The following is a 22,669-nucleotide window of genomic DNA, read 5'->3' as shown; positions in this document are numbered from 1 at the left end:
TCAGGTCTGTGAAGTGTTTAGGTGGGAGCCTCACTCTCAGGAACAGGAGAAGGCACAGCATGTGAAAGGAACATGCTTGAAATGGACGGATACAGTCTTGCCCTCTCGGCCTTGCAGGAGCGTGCCTGCCATTGCCCTCATGGGGACACTCAGGAAATAGCTGGACCCATTTGCAGCACAGTGAAGGGGGCTATCTGTGAGAATGTGTCGGTAGTGACGTCTAAGTGAAGCTGAGTGTCCTTTCCTACTCCAGCACAAGTGCACTCTGCCATTGTTCCTGCCAGGGCTCTGAGTGGTCCCCAGCGCTGGCTAAGTGCAATTTTTTTTCCTTTTGGTGATTGACTCGTTTGAGTTAGAATTTCTCCTAGGTTCATATATGTTATGCAGACGGCATGATTCTTTATCTTACATGGCTGAATAGTATTTTATATTATGTGCAGGACTTTTTGTTTTTATAAATTCACCTCTCAGTGGGCCTTCAGCTCAACTCCATGTCGTGCTCGTTGTCAGTGATGCGGCAATGATCATGAGAATCTAGACTTGTCTCACACCTGCTTTCCTTTCTATTAGATGGAGACTCAGGAGTAGTGTTCGGGGATCATATAGTATCTCCTGTATTATCATTTCTCATGACAGGACTACTTTGCAAACAAGGGGTCCCTTTTCTCCACATCATCAACATAATCATTTCTTGTCTTTTAAACAATAGACAGCTTAGATGATTTGAGGATACAACTTCTCTGCAGATTTTATTTGCATTTCCATGGTTTACAGTGTAGATCTCATATATCTGCTCTCTATGCTGGCAGTTTCTACATGTTTCCAGGTCTGTGCCCATTTTTTTAAAATGCTGGCACTTCATTTTTTCCCATTGAATTGTCAGTGACCCAGAGGAGTTGGAAACTCTGGGAACTTAAGTGCCAGGTAACAGGGTGTGGTTTGTTTTCTGCCCTTCCTGGAGTAATCAGTCTTGCCCTGTTCTACTACTGTGGAGGTAGAAGAAATGAGTGCATTCCCTGACACTTCAGGAAATAGCTGGAAACCTGTGTTAACCTGAGAACCAGCTGCAAGCTTGTGTGGATAAATTGTGATCTCTGTCACTGCTGTCTTTTTTAGGAAATTGGAAAGATATGGTCCTCACCGGATCAGCTGGACTGTGAACATCTTAGCAGGAGTCTGTCCGGTGCCTTGGAAGGCTTCAAAAGCAACTTGGAAAATGCTTCTAGCCAGGGATGCACATGCCAGCCCCTGGTGGGAACAGTTCAACAGCACATGCACAGGTCTGTGTAACAGGCGCTTGAGCCTCCCCAGTATGCCCAATCCTCAGCAAGATGTGTGCTTAAGTTACTGATTTCAGATAACATTGGTACCACATACCAATGAAACACCAGGACTTTCTATAAGTACACTTTTAAATGTTAAAACACAAGAACGACTTCTTCTATCTTATAATGATGAGCAAGACACTGTTATGATCCAGGATGCCAGTACAATATTAAATATGCATATGGGAGCAGTCAAATGTTTTCAAATTACTTCATATTTGATTAAAACTTTTCAGTGTATTTTAGAAGTGTGAGCCCAAAGGAGAGGGTGAGGGGCTTTACATTCTGCAGACAATGTTGGTACAGAGAAGTGGCAATCTCCTGGTGGTTACACTAATTTCTCAGATTCACCATAGTCTATTTTATCCATTTCCCATGTCTGTGAGAAGCCATTTATCATGCATCTTATTGCCATCACCCTGATTCATTTGCTAGGCCAGCCTGAGTGAGGACATAATGGAGCCCTGGTGTTAATGAAATCCACACACAGATGTTATCAGAGGACAGAGTATGGCCATTTATCATAGGGAATCTGTGTTATCCAGCCTGGATCCTTGAACCAAGGCAGGGTTTTTCACTCCAGCTTTGCTTCTGCTGTTGTATCTTGTCTAAGTTCAATTTTCTGTCCCTTTAGGTTGATTAAAAGTCTCAAGGAGACATGGATGACAAAGATTCCTGTTATGATGTTTCTTAGCAATTTAACAGTCACAGAGGGTATGTAGTTTCTAAACTTGCTTGATTAAAAGTCAAATTTAATGTTTCAGTCCAACATTTTGTTCAAATAAAACATAAAAAAGGAAAGTTGTGTTATGCGGTTAAAGAGGAGGACTTGAACTTGCAAGGGGGTGGAGGACAAAAGGAGGGAGGGAAGGGAGGAGAAATGGTGTGATTATATTTAAATTTATAGAAAAAAGGAAAATGAAATTTATGTTTAATTCTAATATACTAAAATAAAACACAAGAAGCAAGAGTTGTGCTGTATATCATCTAAAATCAAAACCACCCAAACAAATTAGAACATGGCTAGTCATAGGTATTAAGGCTTCAGGAAGAAATCCCCAGGATCCCAAGGTCCCAAAAATCAGACAAAGGAAAAAAAGGGAACCCTGTGTCGCCTGGGTTTCTCACCAACCTTTTGTCCTTCCACAAACCACTTGATCCTATAAGTCTCTGTCCCTTCCACAGAGCTCCTAAAGCTCACACAGGATCAATAAGGCAAGTGCCAAGAATTCTCACACAACCTTAGGTGATAATTTTGTTATTTAAGAAAGTGAGAGATTAGGTCCCTGTAGCGCATGGTCACTGCTCTTTCAGAAAGAGCCCTTTCTAAGGAAAGTCTCACAGCATACCAGACTCAGAGTCAACGATTGACTAGATGATATCACATAACTGGAAGTGATCTCGGATCCCCCTAGAAGAGTAAAACTTTAATTAGTGTCTTTGATAAGCTTGACACCTCGAGCAACACTTCTTTTTTAGGTGGCAACATCAAATTTTGCTACAAATCAGTAACAATTCTGAAAATTTATTATAAAATTTCTCTGCCTTTTGTGTGTTCTTCAGATGTCAGAATAAAGGATTTGATGAGGAACGTCACCAAATTAACTGAGGACCTGCGCTCCTCCTTCCCCATCTCCGATGAGACCATCCACAGCATCTTAGAAGCCACCATTTCCCATTCAAAGGTACAGGGCTGCTTTCTGTCAGGAAGGAGACCTCACGGCTGCAGGCACCCTGGCCACCTTTCCCTGCCTCCTCCTCCCTGCTCCACAGCCGGGAGAATGGATATCTGCACAAGTTATGTAGCTGAAAGCACAGGGGACACTCCAGCATCTTGTGACATAACCTGGTCACATGGTCTTCCCTTGGGGGAGGGACAGAAAGGACGAGGTTTCTGGCAACATTTAGTTTAGGGATTTCTAACCCTAATGCGTGCAGTCCTTTAAGTTTGTTTGCATCTGGCTCCATGTGTGTCATAAATCTCAAATCCCGAAGCAAAGCTAGCTGAAGATATACAGTCTCCCATGGTGGAGAGTAACCGTGTACTCTGAAGATATACAGTCTCCCATGGTGGCGAGTAACTGTGTACTCTGAAGATATACAGTCTCCCATGGTGGAGAGTAACTAACCGTGTACTCTGAAGATATACAGTCTCCCATGGTGGAGAGTAACCGTGTACTCTGAAGATATACAATCTCCCATGGTGGCGAGTAACTGTGTACTCTGAAGATATACAGTCTCCCATGGTGGAGAGTAAATGTATACTCTGAAGATATACAATCTCCCATGGTGGAGAGTAACTAACCGTGTACTCTGAAGATATACAGTCTCCCATGGTGGAGAGTAACTGTGTACTCTGAAGATATACAATCTCCCATGGTGGAGAGTAACTGTGTACTCTGGCCATGTGGTATGGATACGACTCAGATGAGCAGAGTCAGGCTCAGGCTTCCCTAGCACGACTGAGAAGCGTTGGGTACGGAAGGGGAAAAGGGAGTGGTTTAAACCCTCATACCATGTGTTCCTGATCTCTTGACTTGTCAGAATGGTGTAGGGGCATTTTTAGTGGAGGAGGGAGCAGATGGCAACCATGTAACCATGTAAGCCACAGCAAATGCCACCTGAACCCTTAGCTGATGGTTTCCTGAGAGGACTTTTCAGGACTGTTGGGAGGCATGGCTACCTTCCTCTGCAGAGTCAAGAAACCAGCTTATGTATGAGCCCTTCAATCGACAATCACTAAAGCTCCAATACTAATTTAATTTCATGTTAATTCCTACTAATTGGGGCTAAATGTAAGCTTAGTCGCTAGAGTCATTAACAGTTAATCTAAATTAAGAAAGAAATAGTTGAAAAGCTAGTGATCCAAAATGCCAAAATGCAAACTATAGTATCTCGAAGTTACTTGTCACAGGAAAGGCAGCCTCCATTTTTGATAAAAGCATCAATTGTATCGCATTAGATACAACATGCCCGTGGGAATGTGGGGATGAGGGAGGGGGCTCAGCAGAGAGTGGAGCACTGCAAACATTTCTTTAACTGGGCAAAGTTCAGTGGAGATGGTAACCGCTGCCGCTTGAGCACTGCAGGGTGGAACACCTAACAGGAAGCTGCGGCAGTGGCCGCAATATTTTTGCAGCAGACGAAGACTGCTTGTGCGTAATTGTTACTGCTAAACTCATTTCGATAATCTTTCAAGACCCATTCTGGGTTGAGCACAGAGCTTCCTGCCTTGCTGCCTGCTTAAGAGCAAGCAGCCACCAGGTGTCGCTGATGGTCTATGGTGAGAGGTGCTGTGCCGTGAGATAGTGGATTATGCAGTGCCAATCGCCGCACATAAGCTTTTGCTTCACCCGTTCCCCCACCTCGATCTGTATATATTTCTCTGCAGCTCTGTAAACCAATGTGGTCACCGAAACAGATGGATCCATAGGTAATTAGGTGGGGACTAAACAAATGCACTCTCACAGTTCAAACACATGAGGCCATTCACACAAGACGTCACACGTCCACAGCTGCTTAGCAGGTGACACTTGGGCACTGTTTTCTTCTAGACTATCAGGTTGATGGCCATTTCTTGCTTGTTGCCCCATCTCCTTTGGTTTGCTCCATGGGTTTCTTATCCGTAGTCTCACTAGTTAATTTACAAACTCATCACTTTGAAGTCATTCCAAGCTACAGGAGAGCTACAAGGTGTTACGAGAAGCTTTTTCTTTGCTAGCCGCTTTGGTTTATCCCCGCCAGTTGCCTGGGCTCTGCCGCTTTGTAGACCCCAAATAACACACAAGACACTATATTAATTATGAAGCTGTTGGCCTTGCTTGTTTCTTACTGGCTAGCTCTGACTTAAGTAATTACCCCATAATTGTTAATCTAAGTATGTCTCTTACCGGAGAATAGTTCCAGGCTTCCTACCCCCATGGCGTTACATGTTGACTCTCTTGTGTTTCTCCTTCCCAGAATCCTCCTGGACTCCTAGCCCCACCTATCTAGATTCCTATAGGCTCAACAGTACTTTATTGACAAATAACAGGCAAATAACAGGACTTCCCCAACAACAAGGCACATTTTTCAGTGCCGGGTCCCTTGGGATGTTTCACAAGCCTGTGCTTGCTCTCCCTTTTGGCCACTGAGGAACTGCCCAAGAATCAAGCGTGGCTCTGAGAAGCTGTGCCTCAGAGGCATTGCTCAAGGAGCCAACCTTTTGTGAGGACAGCTCATTAAATACGTGATGCTGACAGTGTAGATGAAGTCCTGTGGCATACAAGTGACACAACAATGTGCACAGGCCGCCACAGGAAGCTTGCCTTAGCAGGGACATGGAGATGGAGCTGTGAGCCAAAGTACTCCACATGCTGAAATGCCGAAGGAGGCAGGGGCAGGCTCATGGATTGGTGCCTGGCTGCTTTCCCTAACGTGCCAGGGATCCTATGGGCAGTTGCTCCCTTTCTTGTCTCCGTTCTTGAACATTGGCATCACGTCATCCACATCCAGCATCTCAGACTCCTGAAGCCCATGTAGCCCAACCTTCTGCCTAGGGCTCGATCCCCTTCTACCCATTCCATGCTGCACCACCTCTCTACAGGAGTCTGCCCCAGTGGACAGGGAGCCCAGGGATGCCTTTCCACTGTCAGATGTTTCTCTTCGTGAATGTGAAAATACAGAACAGATTGATCAGCTGCTCTCTCTCTTCCTCTCCCCCTAATCCCCAGCCTGCCTTAAATATCAGGGTCTTTTTCAATTGATGGTTCTAACCAACCCGTATTCTCATTTTCTTGAAGAGCTCCAGTGAAAGGTGCATTCTGACTGATTATTGCAAGCTTACCCCAAGGAGCATCACCAAACACTCACATTCCTGTCTGCTGCTTCTCAGAGCCTCACATTTGCAATTCCAACCTTTGGAAGCATTGAGTCTGTCTTCTTATTACTATTGTGAAGGCTTGGAACCTGGAGCCCTTAGATGGAAATCCAGTATCTTTCCAGTCATACAGTGAGAGTTTGGATCAGATCCACCAAATGTGGCCTTCACCTCTGACTTTAACCTTTGGCTCAGTCCTGGACAGAACTCATGCTGTTCTCTCACACCCATCTCTTCTATTTGACTCTTTACCACGTCAGTAGATAGGAACTCAGCCCCAGCCCCAGAGCAGAGCAAAATTCACTCAAGTATATAAGATCTGTTTTCCTGGTTTGATCTGATTTTACTTTCCTAGCATTTCTCTTAATCAGCATTTCTATTGCTATAACGAAACACTATTACCCAAAAGCAAGTTGGGGAGGAAAGCATTTATTTAGTTTACATTTCTACATTGCTGCTCATCACCGAAGGAAGTCAGGGCGGGAACTCAAACAGAAACCCGGAGGCAGGAACAGAAACAGAGGCTATGGAGGAGAGCTGCTTACTGGCTTGCTTTCCCTGACTTGCTCAGCCAGCCCTCTTATAGAACCTAGGACCACCAGCCCAGGGATGCACCACCCACCATTCCCTGCCCTCCCAATGATCACTAATTGAGAAAAGCCATACATCTGGATCACATGGAAGCATTTCCTCACCTGAGGCTCCTTCCTCTCTGATGGCTCTAGCTTGTGTCCAGTTGACACACAGACCAGCGCCAGTGCAGCATTCAAGCCTCAGGTCAGCAGAGTCACTGCTCTCATAGCTCCACTGCGACCGCATCACTATCAGTATGTCCTTGCTGCCCATGAAAAGACTGAGCAGGGCTCCTCCCACCCTTCTCCCTTCTTTTTTTTGGGGGGGTATTTACGACACAGGGTTTCTCTGTATTGTTTTGGAGGCTGTCGGTCCAGCCCGGCCTCGAACTCACAGAGATTCGCCTGCCCGGCCCTGCTCCCTTCTTATCTGCACCCCAGGGCATGAAATTATTAGCTGGACAACAGCTGAACCACTTTCTCAGCCCTGATCTTGACCCATGTTCATGGTGTGGAAACTCTACCTGAAAATGGTGAATGTGGATCATCGCTAGGTTTAAATCAAACAAATATCCACGTGGCTGAGTATGTATGCCCAGAGTGGGGAAACACCTCGCCAGGTCTCTGGTCTTCCTGCAGATTTGCAAGTCAAACATGGATGTGTAGGAAAAACACCAGGAACACAGTATCTTTGTCTCTGAGTGCAAGGTATGGACCTGGGCAAAGCCGTGTGCACAGCATGATGGATGGAAACAGTGGATGTTTCTAACTGAGCAACAGTTTCCTTACATTCCTTCCCGTCCTCACCCATGCTGCTTGATCAGGCACCTTTCCAAAAAGAAAAACAGGCATAATAATATTTTCAAAAGATAAATAGCAAAACAGAAAAACCACACAAAGGAGGGTCAACCAACCTACCATAAGCTGTTGACCCCTTGGTGTGGTGTCCTGGGGGTCTTGGTGGGATCTTCTTTATTTAGTAAGTGAGGTGCCCAAAATTTCAACACAAACAGTTTGACTATTGAACAAATTCTAAGAAATAACACTCAGTTCTAAGACCTGGCACTACTGAGTGACACACTGCAGAAAGGTGGGAACAGAGGCTCTCAGCAAGTGTGGTAGGACTGTCATGGGACTCGCTTGGGTTCCTGCCCACCCAGAGCTGGGAGCAGCTCCTTTGGAGTTGAGGGCTTGTGTTAGGATGAACTCCACTTCCCAGCAAAGTTCTATCTTGCAGCCAACTTACATAACTGAGCAAATGTGGCACCGGAAGTCAGGTTAGGGCTCACACCACACTCTCGGGCATCCCTGGGAACTGCCAGGCACACCTGGAAACAGGTGTGAGGAAATGTGTCTGCTCTGCTACCTTACTCGTAATAACCTTCTGCTTAGCTGCATGTGAAGATGGTGTCATTGTAAATGTCCCTGTCAGCATAGTGGGTTTTCTTGTTATTGCTGTTATTTTTTCAATAAGAACAATATTAAACAATGAGATTTCATTTAAGGATCTTGAAAAAAAAAGCTACTGTGATCCCCTGAACAAGATGGGGTGCAGTCTTTGGGCCCCTGAACAAGATGGGGTGCAGTCTTTAGGCCCCTGAACAAGATGGGGTGCAATTTTGGGGGGCTTTTTGAGCTTGAACTGCAGCGGCACCTTCTTCTTGGGGTCTCCATCTCTGGCCTACTACATAGATTGTTCTAGCAAGTTCCCACAAAACCTGTGCCACTTCTCTAAAAACAAGTCTTGTCCTTTCTTTCTTTTTTTGTGTCCTTTTTCTCTCTTTCTTTCTTCCTTTCTACTGCTTGTATGCTTTGCATGTTTATATGTGTGTGCACATGTGTGTGTGCACAAGTGTGTGAGTTCATGCGTGTAGGAGACCAGAGGGTAGAACTGGCATCACTCTATACCTTTTAAATTGAGGCAGCATCTCTCTTGGAACTCATGGCTTTCTGATTTAGCTACTCTGGCTAGCTAGTTTGCTTCAGGAATGTCTTGTCTCTAGCTCTCCAGTCCTGGGGTTATAGGTAGGCTACCATGGCTATGTTTTATATAGATTCTGGAGATCCAAACTCTGTTTTTCATGTTTGTTCAGCAAGTGTTTTTTCCAGTTAGTCATCTCTTCAGCTCCTGAATCCAGATTTTCTGTAGTTTGTAGATGAAGTCCTCTCTCTTGGTCTCTGTCTCTTAGTTTTGTATCTCTGGGGATCCCTGACTGACATGGTGGAAGGCTGCACACCAGCGCCACCAGTGTGTAAGCAACAGGAAGCTGCACTTACAGTGCCTTGCAATTTCAAAAACACTTCCATTCAAAATGCTGAAAATAAAACAGAGTTGGGCTCTGCAGTGGTCTGGATCCAGGTTACTCGCACAAAGGCTCATGCTGTAAATGTTTGGTCCCTTCCGGAGGTGGCTCCTAGTTGGAGGAAGTTAGTTCATAAGGACTGTGACCTTAATATCCTTAAAGGGGACATTGGGAACCTCAATCTTCCTTTCTTTTTCTTGTTTCCTGACCACCATGAGGTGGCCAGCTTGGTTTCCCCATGAGCATCCCACCAAGATGTGCTTTCAACAGGCGGGTAGACTGTGCAACAAGACCTCTGTAACCAGGAAGCAAAACAAACCTTTCTTCCTTATGGGTGTTTTCCTGGGGCATTGTGTCCCAATGACGGAAAGCTAACAGAAACACTGTGTCTGTGAGTGTGTCTTCAGCATACAGTTTCCAGGTGTTTGCTTTCTTTCTCTCTCTCTCTTTCCTTCCTTCCTTCCATCATTCCTTTCCTCCCTCCCTCCCTCCCTCCCTCCCTCCCTCCCTCCCTCCCTCCTTCCTTCCTTCCTTTCTGCAATAACAGTTATCCAATGAATGTCAGGATACTGTGTTAAGCAACCAGCCAAAGTCAAACTTCTCTAGACTTTCATGCATATTGTAGTCTAGTGGCATACATTTGTTGATGTAATATGATTATATTCTGTATACATGCTATTGCCACACTGTCATTTTGAGATTACACTTTAGAGATCTACACTTGAGATTTACAACTTTTCTTGTTTAGTTATACATCTTATTTATTTATTTTTAAAATTTCATTGTACATTCTAACCAAAGTTCTCCCTCCCACATTGTCTTGGGAAAGTGGGGTCTGGGGGTGCAGGGGCTGAAACACTCACTGTGCTGGCCTTGCCTCTGTCTGATCCACATGCTTCACAACAGGTTCTCCCCAGTGTCCTCACTGTAGCTATGTCTGGAAAGTGTGACGAAGAAGTTCTTCATCTCCTGCTGACCTTTCCCGAGAGTGAGAAATCCTGGTTTGCTACAAGGGAACTCTGCAGCCTGCCTGGGTCTCAAGTGTTCTCCCTGCTCATGGTGATGGGCCGGAACCTGAACCTGAGGAGCCTCATTTATAAAGTAAGGACCTGGTGGGGGAGGGGTGGGGTACAGGAGTGAGGGGGTTGGGGGTGCAGTCGGGGGCACTGCAGGGAAGCTGCCCCTGTGACTGTGCTGACCACATACTGCATCCTCAGACCTCCAACCCAAGGTGCTTGGTGCCTTATGTGAAAGGGTGTGGTGTACAGAACCTATGCATAATCTTTTGTCTTAGGTTTCTGTTGCTGTGGTCAGTGCCATGACCAGAAGCAACTTAGGGAGGAAAGGGTTTATTTCACCTTGCACGTTCATCGCACAATCCATCACTTAAGGAGCTCAAGGCAGGGAAGGAAGCAGAAGCCACGGAGGAGTGCTGTTTATTGCCCTGCTCCCTGTGGCCTGCTCAGCCTGCTTCACTTTAGAGCGCCCAGGACCATTAGCCCCGAAGCAGCGCTGCCCACCATCACTACTTCAGAAAATGCTCCCAAGGCCTGTCTACCTGACAATCTGATGGACGCATTGTTTTTCAGTTTTGGTTCCTCTTCCCAGATGTGTTCAGTTTTGTGCTAAGCTGACAAAAAACTAATTAGCACATTTTTCTGTACACTTTAACTCCTTTACATCATGTATAATACCCAAGAGCTAATAAATGCTATATAAATACTTGTTATAGTGCAATCCCTTTGGGATAGTGACAAGAAAAAATATACACATACAATATAGATACTTAAAACTATTTTGGCTTCTAGGTTGTTTAAATTGATGGGTGCCCGCCGTGGTCCCTATTCTAGCTGCAGCAAGGGACCAACAATGAGGGGTTCTGTGGCAGTCTCAGTCACCCTGGCAGGGAGGAGCACCTACTGAATGTCTCTGGGGATGGCATTCAATCTCCGATTAGATCTTGTCAAATAATGGAAGCCTAGAAGACCCTTGTAGTGTGACCATGGGGTCAGGGTCACTGAAGCATTGAGCACAACATGGTAGTGAGGAGGGGTCACCAGAAAGAAGTGCCATGGGGCCTTCAGTCAAATTTCTTTCCTTGCTAAGAGACAGCATCCTGTGTATCTGAGGAAGCAGGGTTAGTCTGGTTCATTCCTAAGCTGCCAAGGCAGATTTGCCTGCTATGCTGTGGCCTCACCTTCTTTGTCACCTGGATCTGTGATGTCCTCCCTGCCTGTTAGACGCATCTGCAGGGCAGCTGTGGGAAGGTGAAGAGGGTTGGCCAGCACAGCATCTCTGTGTCCTTGAATCCACCAGCTCTTTACCTGCTCCACAACAGTCCTCCCCAAAGCCGGGAAGGGCTGAGAGAAGATGAGGGTGACATCCCCGGAGAAGATGTACATGTAGGGAGTTGGTGGCTGTCTCAGGCCCCAGCCACTCAGAGCCAGCTCCCAGCCTTACTTCCAATTGTCAGCCACCCTTTCTGGAAGGTCTTTCTCATCTCCACACACGAACTTTCATGTAAATTCCCAGTGCCCCTCTCTCTGCCCTTGCCCATGTCTTTCTTGGAGCTCTGCTGTGTTTCTCCTGAGGATGTGCCCCACATGCCATCAGAAAGGTCCAGATCTGCATGCGGCCAAGGTGGCTGCTGGTGTTCCGTGTTCAGGAGAACAGTCTTGGACCAGAAAAGAATAGATTTGTTTTTCCAGCCATTCTGTCTTCCCTTCTGTCACTCCAGGAAACCTCTGGCATGCCATTCCCACATCCACACCCTCATATCCGTATATTCATAGTCTGCAAGAACAAATACTAATTTTTATGATAAGTGTACTTTAAAGTCCCAATGCATGACTCTATACTTTACAGATGCTCTGTCCAGGTGACATGCCAAGGAGCTTAGCTCTATTTTATCATCATAACCCCCTCATCCAATGTCACCTACCACTCTGTCAATTAGCCCATTGTAGTGCCTGCTCCAATGTGCCCACATAGACCTCTCAATGCTTCTTAGGGACAAATAAACACTTGGACAAGGGCCATCATACCTGCCAGGATATCTTTGGAGAATGAGATATCAGTTTGTATCCTATCTCCAGGGACACAGCAAAGGAGACACTACCATTAATGACAATCACTCCCTTTATCAGGCCCTTCCATAAGAGAGGTCCCTCATATGTGACATCACTTGGCGACGAGAGGGTATTTTATAACGCAAAGGCAGATGCATTGCTGCTGAGAGTCAAACCGATTCAGCTGACAGCTACTTTGCATCTCACTTGCTGACAGTGAACTCCAGAAGCTTTTGGTGGAGCAGGCTGGGCTCTGTCAACATCAACCATGCCGGAATCCCAGTCACTTCTTACCACAAATCAGTGGCTGCAAGGGGTCACTTCTAAATGGCAGCTCTAAGTAGTCAGGGAAGTGGGGAACCCCCCAGAAGCCTCACCATGTCTCCTGTTCCTCAGCCTCTTCTTTGGAGTGTGCTGAGTCATCGCCAGCAGAGCTCCTCAGGAAATGTGAGATTGTCATCTCCTGGCCGCAAAGTAGCAGCAGCAGAGCAGCAGGACTCCAGAGAACAAAATTAAGACACAGTAACCATTGGGCTCCTTGGTCCAGCCAGGGAACTGAAAATTCAGGACATAGATGACCTGCAGAGTGGGGAGAATCTCTCTGATGTTTCCCACCTGTGGACAGAGGGGCTGCCTGCTGAGTTAGGTTTTTCAGCCAAATGGTACTCAATTGTATAACTAATATTGCAGATACTGATCTATCTTTATTTCACACATAAGTGATCCAGACAGAAAGGAACTCTTGGAATTTACATTGTAGGAGGGTATGCAAACAAGGAGTGAGAGGGGTAGTGTGTCAGGTGGCCTGACAAATAGGTTTCAAAGGACATTTTCACGGGTCTAATTTGCAGCCCTGAACTTCTCTCACTGGTAGACTCCAGAAAGCCTCTCATCTCTGCAGGCTTCCGTTTGCTCATGCACCGCCCCAGGGTTCTGGGAGCACTGTGATGGAGTGTGTCTGTGAGTCACATAAAAACACGGTTTTATTTTCAGCCTCTTCTCAAATTTCCACCTTAGCTATTTAAAAGTTTGAAGAAATATTTTGAAAGTCATTCAAATTCTAATCAGTTGTTGCTGGTTTATATTTTAACAATACGGCTATAATTTAATATGCTCTGCAAAACACAGTTACATCTACTCCAACACAGAATTTTCATAGAGTATATAAATCAAGCCCTAGAAGTTCAAGAGAGGATGAAATCAAGACACAATGTTGTCATTGCTCAAGAGATGCTTGCGAGAGTGGAAATAGTATTGACTATTCCTTTTCTCCCTTTTTGCTGTCCTGTAAGACCCTGATACCCTCTGAAGAAAATGGCTTGCTCAACTCCCTGTTGGATGTCATATCCAGCCTCAACTCCATCCTTGCCAGAGCCCAGCATGTCCTTGAACATCTCCCTGAATTTCTTCACATGTTTAAAATCACCGCCTTGCTAGACATGCCAGACTTCCAGCAGGTGTGTTGGATCCTCGCATGATGGGAACTATTCTGGTTTGCTCTCTTTTTGTTTGTTCATTTTTCCCTTTGTCTCTCTTCCAACCTCTGTAATTTTATAGGACCACAGTATAGATGGACAAGAACACTTCTTAATGGTTTTGGAGCTAACAACACAGTAGTAGGACCTGACGTTACCCTAAAATTGAGAAGTGCTATTGATCCATATCCCACCAATGAAGATACTGAGATAGTTCAGGGTTTGTCTATGAAGTAAAAATCTTCTAAGTCAATTATTAGCACAGATGAGATTTCAAGGGCCTGTTTAACTTAATTTCAAGAGCAAATTGCTTTCAAGAACCTTAGATCATTTATTTACATATAAATAATTGGCTTACAAATTACAGATCATTTTCTCCTAATGCAAACACAGACTTGAATTAGGTTAGTGGTTTGATATTAGTTTTTGCTTGAATTTCTTCTGCTTGGGATGGAATCAACCAGGGTAAGGAGTGTTGGAGGTTCAGGAGGGGCCAGATAATGATGTACCTAGAATCCTTGCTAACAGTATGTCCTTGTACTCATCAGTTTATGGCTAATTTGGGCAGCTCTCAAAAAGCAATATTAACTTAGCAGTGTACATGCCAAGACTATCAATTTATTTGAAATTGTGATATTATTTGATGGATTAATTTATTACTGCACAAACAAGGAGGTGTGTGATCATGAGAGTTTATGACTGCGTGTGTGTGTGTGAATCTGAGTATATGTGTTAATGTCTGTGTGTGAATCTGAGTGTGAGAGAATGCATGCCTGCATGAATGTGTGTGAATGTGAGTGTTTTTGAGTGTACCTGATTGTGAGTATGCATGTGTGTGGACATGTGTTTGTGTGAATGTGAGCATTTTAGTGCATATAAATGTATGTGAATGTGTGTGTGAATATAAGTGTGAATGTGTGAGTAAACAGATGTCAGTGTTAGAATGTGAATGTATGTGTGAGCATGTGTTTATGTGAATGTGAGTGTGTGTAAATGTATGTGAATGTATTAATGTAAGTGTGACTATGTGAGTGCACAAATGTGAGTGTGTATGAGTGTGAGTGTCTGAAAGTGTGTGAATTAGTGTGTATGAATATGTGTGTGTGAATGTATGTATATCAGATTTTCCTTTTCTACAACATATGTTTTCCAGAAATAAAATTGTTGTAGTGAGTTCATTGGTTTCCCAAGATCAGAACAGACTCAAGCAGAGTCTATTCTTTCACTTGTGTATTCCATCAGAGATGGAACTATGCTTCTACAAGTCTGTACAAGCAGGTTGAAACCAGTTGTAATGGGTATTTGCTTTTCTTATGCTCAGGTTTCACAGAAAGAGCAAGCCAGAAGTTCATCTTTGGCTTCTTTCCAGTCTGTGGTGAAGCTCCTTTGTAAGGACCAGGACTCTTTCCTCAGCAACTCTAACATGTTCGTTAATTTACCCAGAGTAAACGAGCTCTTGGAGGATGACAAAGAGAAGTTCAATATTCCTCACGACTCAAGTAAGACAAGAGCTACCTCTATTTACGTAGGCAGTAAGCCAGTCTATTCCATAATTTTTATAATTGTCAAATGTTTGGATAATATATTAGGACTATTTAATTTTAGCAAATTTTGTTTCTTCTTTCTCCAATACTCCTTTATCTTTGTTTTTCATTTGGGAACCTTGACTGATTATCTCTCTTTCATCCATATACCCTCTAATCTGTCTGTCCATCCATCCACCCATCCATCTGTCTATCCATCCGTCATTTCATCCATTCATCTTTGTTGATACTTTTCTGCATTTTTTCTATATGGTTGTCACAAAATGATTAGACAACACCCCCAGTTTCACTTTCCAGAGGGCATGTCAGAAGTTCAGAGAACATTAATTATTTTCCTGAGTTTGCTTAGCTCACAAATCACTCATGATTTTTGGGATCAAGTTTCTTACACTATGCATACCATGATTACTCCTAAGATAAGAACTATTCTCATGTCAATTAAGTTCGTAATTTAAAGAGCAAGTTGTTAAACATAGAATAAAACCTCTCCAGGAAGTGCTTCAAGGGTTAATATGTAGATATGTGATTAACTTACATTTTATGGGATAATTTTAATTGATTTTTATTGTATTTGTGATAAAATTTTTTTTCTGTTCATGTGAGTTTTGGAAAGATGAAAGTAACACAGTGATCAAAACAGTACTTGTCATACCCATGTGAATCATGACATAAGGACAGGATAACATTTCCCTCTTAAGGCTCACTTTAGGGTAAAAGAACTGGTTACATTGATATATTTATAATTATTTATAAATGTAATACTTAATCACCAATCATTACAGTGATGAATTGCCTACAGATTTGGACAACTTAAGTAGACTTGTCATTGAAATAAATTAGCTATACAGTAAGAGCCACCGTAAGGATTGATCAACATAATATGATTTAATGTATTAAAAGTATCGATTGTGATAGTTTTGTATGGATTATCAAAGAGAATTCAGAAACAACTTACAAGGTGACTAGATTAAATAAAAGGTGTTTCTGTTCCCAATATTGTAATTATTGAAGTTAGAATTGTCTTGATTAAAACCATGGTAAAAAAAACCCTGCAGTCTCTTTGTTAAGTGTCTGTGCTATCTCTATGACAGACAACAGCCTGGAAGGTGGAGCCTTGATGTTTTTAGGGACAAGGACTGCTGTGTCAGGGACATGAAAATATTGCCAGCATACTCTGATTCATAGCTATGTCATGAAAACATACCAGAGTCATTTCATTGAAAATGAAGGCCTAGTGGATGTCTGGATATTTTGTATCAAAGTAGATCATCTAATTCTTTCTTCCCTGTTTTAATTGTGGCAGCACCATTTTGTTTGAAGCTTTATCAGGAAATTCTACAGTCTCCAAATGGTGCACTGGTGTGGTCTTTCTTAAAACCTATATTACATGGAAAAATACTGTATACACCAAGCTCTCCAGAGATCAATGAGGTCATTCAAAAGGTAAGTTTAGTCAAGGAAGATTCTTATAGGCCATGCAACACACCGTATCAGGAAGAAATCTTTACATAAATAATGGAATTATTTATGTGCATTGAGTTACATACCATTTTCTTATGTTGGTGCTAAGTGTGAATTTGTGGAGGTCTTTGCTTAGAGGATGTCAAAACCTGAGGACAATTGCAAATGGTACAGTTCCAGATCAGGTGAGGGGACACCGTTCCAGAGCAAAACATTGGAAACAGATTTAACCACTTTACTTGGTGAATTTGATACTGAAGAGAGAGTTCAGCGGTGCAGATGCAGATTGACCTTCTGATTCGTTTTGATGGGGATGTCTTTCGAACGGACCGTGAGATTTTATGTAACCCCGTGGAGAATAAGGAGAGAAGAAAAGGGCACAGGAGTCCCTGAGAAGGAGTTCCCGTATTGCGCAGTTTTGTGCACTTACCTTTCAATACAATGTTTAACTTCTCTAGGATCTAGTTACTGCAAAACCTCCTACTAATATTTGTATTAAAAATGGTGTTCTCCTGGGGACTTCATCTTATTCCTTTTTCTCTGTAGGCATTTTCTTGTCTTCAGGTAGGTTATAAGCCTGCAGGCACCTTGAAAGGTCACTTTTTCAAGCATACAGGAACTTTGATCATGTTCTCAAATATAGAAGACCCTGATCTATGAATGGCAAACTCCAAGCTTCAAATACTAGTAGTAATTAAAAGTGCTGTGTAGTCATAGGATCAGTGAGTTATTTTTGGTTCAGTGAACTTTCAAGAGAACTAGGTTTTGTCTCCTTGTGACTGATGTGGGACGTCACAGCAAGTGTCCTGGGCACCTGCCACCTGCCACTTAGCCTTGTGGCTGTACAGCCCGCAGTATGCCCTCTGTTGTATTTATAAACTTATTATTTTATTTTAAATGTCCTTTGGGAGGGAAGTTTGCCAAAAGCCTAAATTGCTTTGAAGTAATGCTAGCTATTTAGAGACTTGATTATATCCAGTAGCTATTTTGTCTGTCTTAAGCTCTGTTCTAGGCTGTCATTCCGGCATTACACTTGGAAGCGAGGCTCATACCAGCACTAGAGCCAAAGCCAATGCCAGATGATGCCCTCTGTGTATGAAACTTACTAAGGTCTCCCTCAGTTCAGAAATCTAATAGAAAATGTCTCTGTCTCAGATTTATTAAAGAGTGGTTGTGGATTTTATAGTGATATATCTTAATGTCATTGTTAACATATATTTATATCATATTATATACTATGTTGTGTTTTTCAATGATGGTATCCTCTTCAGAAGTGTGGAGGAGAAGGCAAACAGCCGAGAAAGCTAATATGAAATGCAGTCAATGACACAGAGTTCCAGACCCCTGGACACAGGTTTGGGGAGGGGACACACCTTACATCAAAGTTCTGAGAATAAGGGTTTAAAAAGAGCCGGGGAAGATCTCAATGGTTCTTACTTGGCCCTGGTTGTGTTTCAGAGGTAGTAATAAAGGTGGGTATCTCCTCTGCTTGTTTACATGTCTGCAGACCGTGCTGGCTCTTGTTCTGCCTAGTTAATGTCACTAGAGACCATGCACTGTCTTATGTTTGCACTCATAAAGCTGACTTAATGCCGTTGTCCCTTGGATGAATTATTCTTGCAGTCAACCATGGGCATTTAGTTTTATGAAAATTGGTTCTGGTTTTTAAGCACACAGATGCATGTCTCACACAGTAGAGAGATACTCACTGCAATGCCATCGATGCTGCTGGTGTGATCGGAGCTGTAAATGGAAGCCATTCTCCCCATCACAGTATTTCAGCCAGTGATGGATCATGCAATTGGTGGTGGTCTTCTAAGGTTGTAATAGAGCTGAAAAATTCCTGCTGCCCTTTGGCGACCTAGCTGTCCTCAAATCATTGCACACTGCGTTACTCATGTGCTTGTGGTGATGCTGGTGCATTGTATAAAATGGAGCAGAGAGAATTGGGTGCAGTGTACTACACTTGAGTCTGACAAACAATTATACTACCGATTTGTGTATTTGGTGTACTATACTTTTATTATTATTATTTGGAGTGTCTTTTACTTGTGAAAATGTTTTACTGTAGAGCAGTAGGCCATGTTTTGTCTGCAGCAGCCCCACACATCTCATGCTAACCATGACTCTTGATTGACCTGTATCATTTAGGTTTGTGTCGGTGCATTCTAAGATGTGTGCGCAACATGAAGTGATCTGATGATGACAGTGTTAGAGTGGATCCTGGCCATGATGAACACCTGTGGGTTCTGCTTAGACTTAGTTCTTTATTATTTCTTATTGGTAGGGACATGGGAAAATGTACTTTTTTATAGAAAAATATTAATGCAAATGGGTAATTTTCTGTGGTTGAACCGTTAAGCTGTCTTGGTCAGAAACTATGTGCCCATTGCGAAGGCAGGGTTTAAACACTCCTGTGCCAAATTATGTGTGGCCTCGGGCTCTCTCTCTCTCTCTCTCTCTCTCTCTCTCTCTCTCTCTTTCTCTCTGTCTCTGTCTCTGTCTATCTCTCTGTCTCTGTCTCTCTCTCTCTTATTTATTTACATTTTTTAATGAATGAATTCTCTGCATGTATACCTGCTTGCTAGAAGAGGGCATCAGATCCTTTTATAGATGATTGTGCACCACCATATGGTTGCTGGGAATTGAACTCAGGACCTCTGGAAGAGCAGACAGTGCTCTTAATTGCAGAGCCATCTCTCCAGCCCTTACTTTTTCTTTTAAAAGGACTCTCTCTCCATCTGAAAAATGAGACCTAGATACCCACCATATGTATCATTTGAATCCTTTGAACAAATCAGAACAGGGTACAGTCACACTCCTCCATGTCTTCTGCAGAACCAGCAGGATGCAATGGGGGAAAGTAGGAACATGTGCAGAATTAGTAGATTGCACTGAAATATGAAGGTTTTTGTTTCAAGCCATCTGGGGGAGGAGGAGGAGGCAGTACTGTTCAGACTGCTTTCTTAATTAAAACATTTCCCTAGCATTGAGCCAAGTATTCTCTTCTCTTTGGTCACGAGAGACCTTCTGGGCCAGAGAACTGAAAATGTCTTTTTCATTCTGACAGTCATTTACTCTGAGGTCACAAAAGCAAATATTAGGCCTGCCTATTTCTGTGGACCTACTGGTCTGTGATTGAGCAGATTTCTTCAGACCAAGGACAGACTGTAGCGGAGAACAAGGGGACTGATGGGTGATGGCCCATTTCCAGCTCTCCTTGCACCCCAGGAACTTTCTATATTAGGATCTGAGCTGGGAGCCAAAGAGTGAGACCATGTCACCTGATGACTGTGGTCACTTTGTGACTAGAGTGCAGAGCCCCACCTTATAAAAGACTTCAAAGGATCAGTGTCCTGCATCAACCTCCTGTCATCTGATCCCTGTGGCTTTGTACCCCTGTTGCCTTCCAAAATGATTACAGTCAGTTTAAAACTTTATTTTCTAGGTGTGTTTTAGCGGTCTTAACGTACTGAATTTTGTTACTCTTTCTTCCCAGTTATTACCATTTTTCTGAGCACTGTCAATTTTGTTATTATCCAGGGCAATTGGAAGAGACCAAGAAGATAAAAAAGCAGGTCAAGTTTAATATGGATGATTATTTCTATAAAATCATAGGGGTAAGAGAGGATTGGTCAGTGAGAGAAAGAGAACACTGGAGAATGCAGCAATGACAGACACTCAAAGGAGCATCTGTACTCAGAGCTAGGACAGAACATGCCCTTGTGGAAGTAGCCTCCCTTGTCCAACTGGAGTTCCAAATTCCATTGGAGAGGGCATAGCAGGATAGCAGACAAAACCAGTGAAGTGCCTGAGCATCTTTTGCACTCTGGAGTATCAAAAGTATGCAAGATTAACATTGTGCCAGTTGCCAAAGGAGAAAGATTACAGAGTTCAGTCTCATTACTGAGAACAGGAGCAGCAGAGTGAATTGATTGTTGCAAGATGCTAACCTGATGATTGGCACAGTCAGTTATAAGCTGTTTCTTTGAGAAACCAGACTCTTGAGGTATAGAGTTTCTATAATGCTCATCAGTTCTCAAGTATAATTTCCAATCAAGTACAAATTTGAATAGAGATGAAAGAAGAGATGAAGGAAAACCCATCCCCTCCAAGCAAGAGCCCACACTAGCTGGGACCCTCGTCTGTGCCTCAGATCTACTATTGGGATCACAAGGTGTGATTCTCAGTTCCCAGATGAAGAAGCTGAGCTTTAGGGTTGAGTCACTTTGCCAAGGTCTCTCATCAGGCAGTAGAGGCGGCGCTCCAACCCAGCTCTGTTTGATTTATCATTTACGTTTCATCTAATACTTGTCTGCTACATTTCAATGTTTTCTCTTCACGAGTTCACATGAGAATGCAATTCAGTTTCTGCCCTCAGTGCAATGGTGATGGTGCAGAGAATGGTCACAGAGACAGAGCAGATGAGGACGATGGATTACTATGCACAGACTAGCACAGACTAGATATCAGACTGTGAGAAGCTCATCTTTGGTCTCATCTTCATACTGATTGTATCCGAATAAGAGACAAATGGACCGTGTTGCAGTTCTCATACTTCTGGAATTCTAGCATGAATCACTTTATTGTCTCAGATGTAAAACTAATGTCCATTGAGTACTTATTTTTAAAAGATTTGAGCATGTAGATGGACACTCCCAAATGCTTTCTTGCCTATGACTCACAAAAAACCAAGCACAATTTGGCCCATTTTATTAACTCAAAATAATAAAGGTTAGGGAAGTCCATGTTTCCAAGTGTGTGGGTTATTAAATGAAAATCCATGACTCAAAGTGAAGTTTTGGACCTGCACTGCTAGAGTTCTTTCTATTGGCCATTGTCTTTGATGTTAGCCACCAAACAGTAAGGATCCTGTCCATGTAATCTGTGCTTTGCCAGTTGGAGTACTGGTTAGTTATTTAAGGACATAGATATATTTTGTATATGTTTGTGTAACATCAGGTCTGACTTTCCCTCTACCCTTAGAACTCTTGCTTTCTTTAGAAACTCATCACTTGGGGAAGAGTATTAATTGCATGGGTCAAAGGTAAATAGAGATAATTGCTGTTTTAACCATTAAATAGCTAGAAAGCTCAGCAAATAAATGAGGAGATATGAAATGCTTGACTTGAATCCTTGTGAAAGTTGGAATATGTCAGACAGCAGATATTGATCAGGACTGGGAAGACCCAGCAGGTGCTTCAGGGACTGTTCACATGTTCAGAACAGTGTTTGAAGGGAACTCATGAGACCTGAGGCAGGTTGAGGCTGTCTCCTGGGAGCCCCGTGGAGTGAATGGAATTCATAGTAATCTGTTTTCTGCTGGTAGGCATCTCACCAGAGATTTGAGAACAAGTCTTCAGTGGCTCAGCCCTTAGCTGGGTTTTGGGTGGTGAAAATGTTCAACATGGAGTTATTTATTGAAAGTCAACAGTGCTGCCCAGGGCAAAAGTAATTACATTTTATGAATGGACTTGTGGGACACAAACCCCTGTAAAACACCAGGTCTCTAAGGAACCAGTAGCTGAAGGCCTAAGGATGTGCTTGTGAGAGTAGAAAATTCCCAAACCCTTAGATATAATTTGACAGCCCTCCTTTGTAGATCTTAGATATATGTAGACATCCATCATTTTACCTTCAGATCCAATTTTAGCAATTAATGTTCATGGCTATGAAATGGGAGCATGAAACCAACCAACCAACCAACCAATAACCATGTCACCCATTGTGAGAGGTGGATTTATTGTTCTGTCCACTATACAAATAAGTCACCTTCATCACATAGAGGATTGGTTCAAGGTTTTTACCAGTAAGTGACTGAACCAGGACTCAAACTCATGACCTTGGAATCAACAGTCTTCTTGGAGTTATATGGTCATTCATTCCCCAATGAAACAAAGCATGTCAAGCCATACCCCATGTCTGGGAATATCAAAGTTCAGACCTGTTTTGTTGGTGGGACAGTTGACTTTCCTCTTGTCAGGGACCCCCACAAGCCTCATAGCCTACATGGAGATGGTCCATGACAGGGGAAGAATGAAACTTGGATCAGCACCATTTTTG

The 22,669-nt window shown here is 43.2% G+C and overlaps 1 protein-coding gene across 1 annotated transcript in view; it reads left to right on the top strand.

The window, feature by feature from the left end:
- Abca13 (ATP binding cassette subfamily A member 13) overlaps positions 1 to 22,669 on the top strand; it is a 423,762-nt gene that overhangs the window by 105,068 nt on the left and 296,025 nt on the right. The window contains exons 21-27 of the mRNA XM_040746666.1: positions 1,117 to 1,280; positions 1,960 to 2,039; positions 2,889 to 3,010; positions 9,965 to 10,159; positions 13,419 to 13,583; positions 14,923 to 15,100; positions 16,449 to 16,588. Of these exons, the coding sequence (XP_040602600.1) occupies positions 1,117 to 1,280; positions 1,960 to 2,039; positions 2,889 to 3,010; positions 9,965 to 10,159; positions 13,419 to 13,583; positions 14,923 to 15,100; positions 16,449 to 16,588 (1,044 nt within the window). The remainder of the gene's footprint in view (positions 1 to 1,116; positions 1,281 to 1,959; positions 2,040 to 2,888; positions 3,011 to 9,964; positions 10,160 to 13,418; positions 13,584 to 14,922; positions 15,101 to 16,448; positions 16,589 to 22,669) is intronic.

The sequence above is a fragment of the Mesocricetus auratus genome, unplaced genomic scaffold (genome assembly GCF_017639785.1).
Source record: "Mesocricetus auratus isolate SY011 unplaced genomic scaffold, BCM_Maur_2.0 Super-Scaffold_100006, whole genome shotgun sequence".
Lineage (NCBI taxonomy): Eukaryota > Metazoa > Chordata > Mammalia > Rodentia > Cricetidae > Mesocricetus > Mesocricetus auratus.
This window is presented reverse-complemented; position numbering and strand designations above follow the sequence as displayed.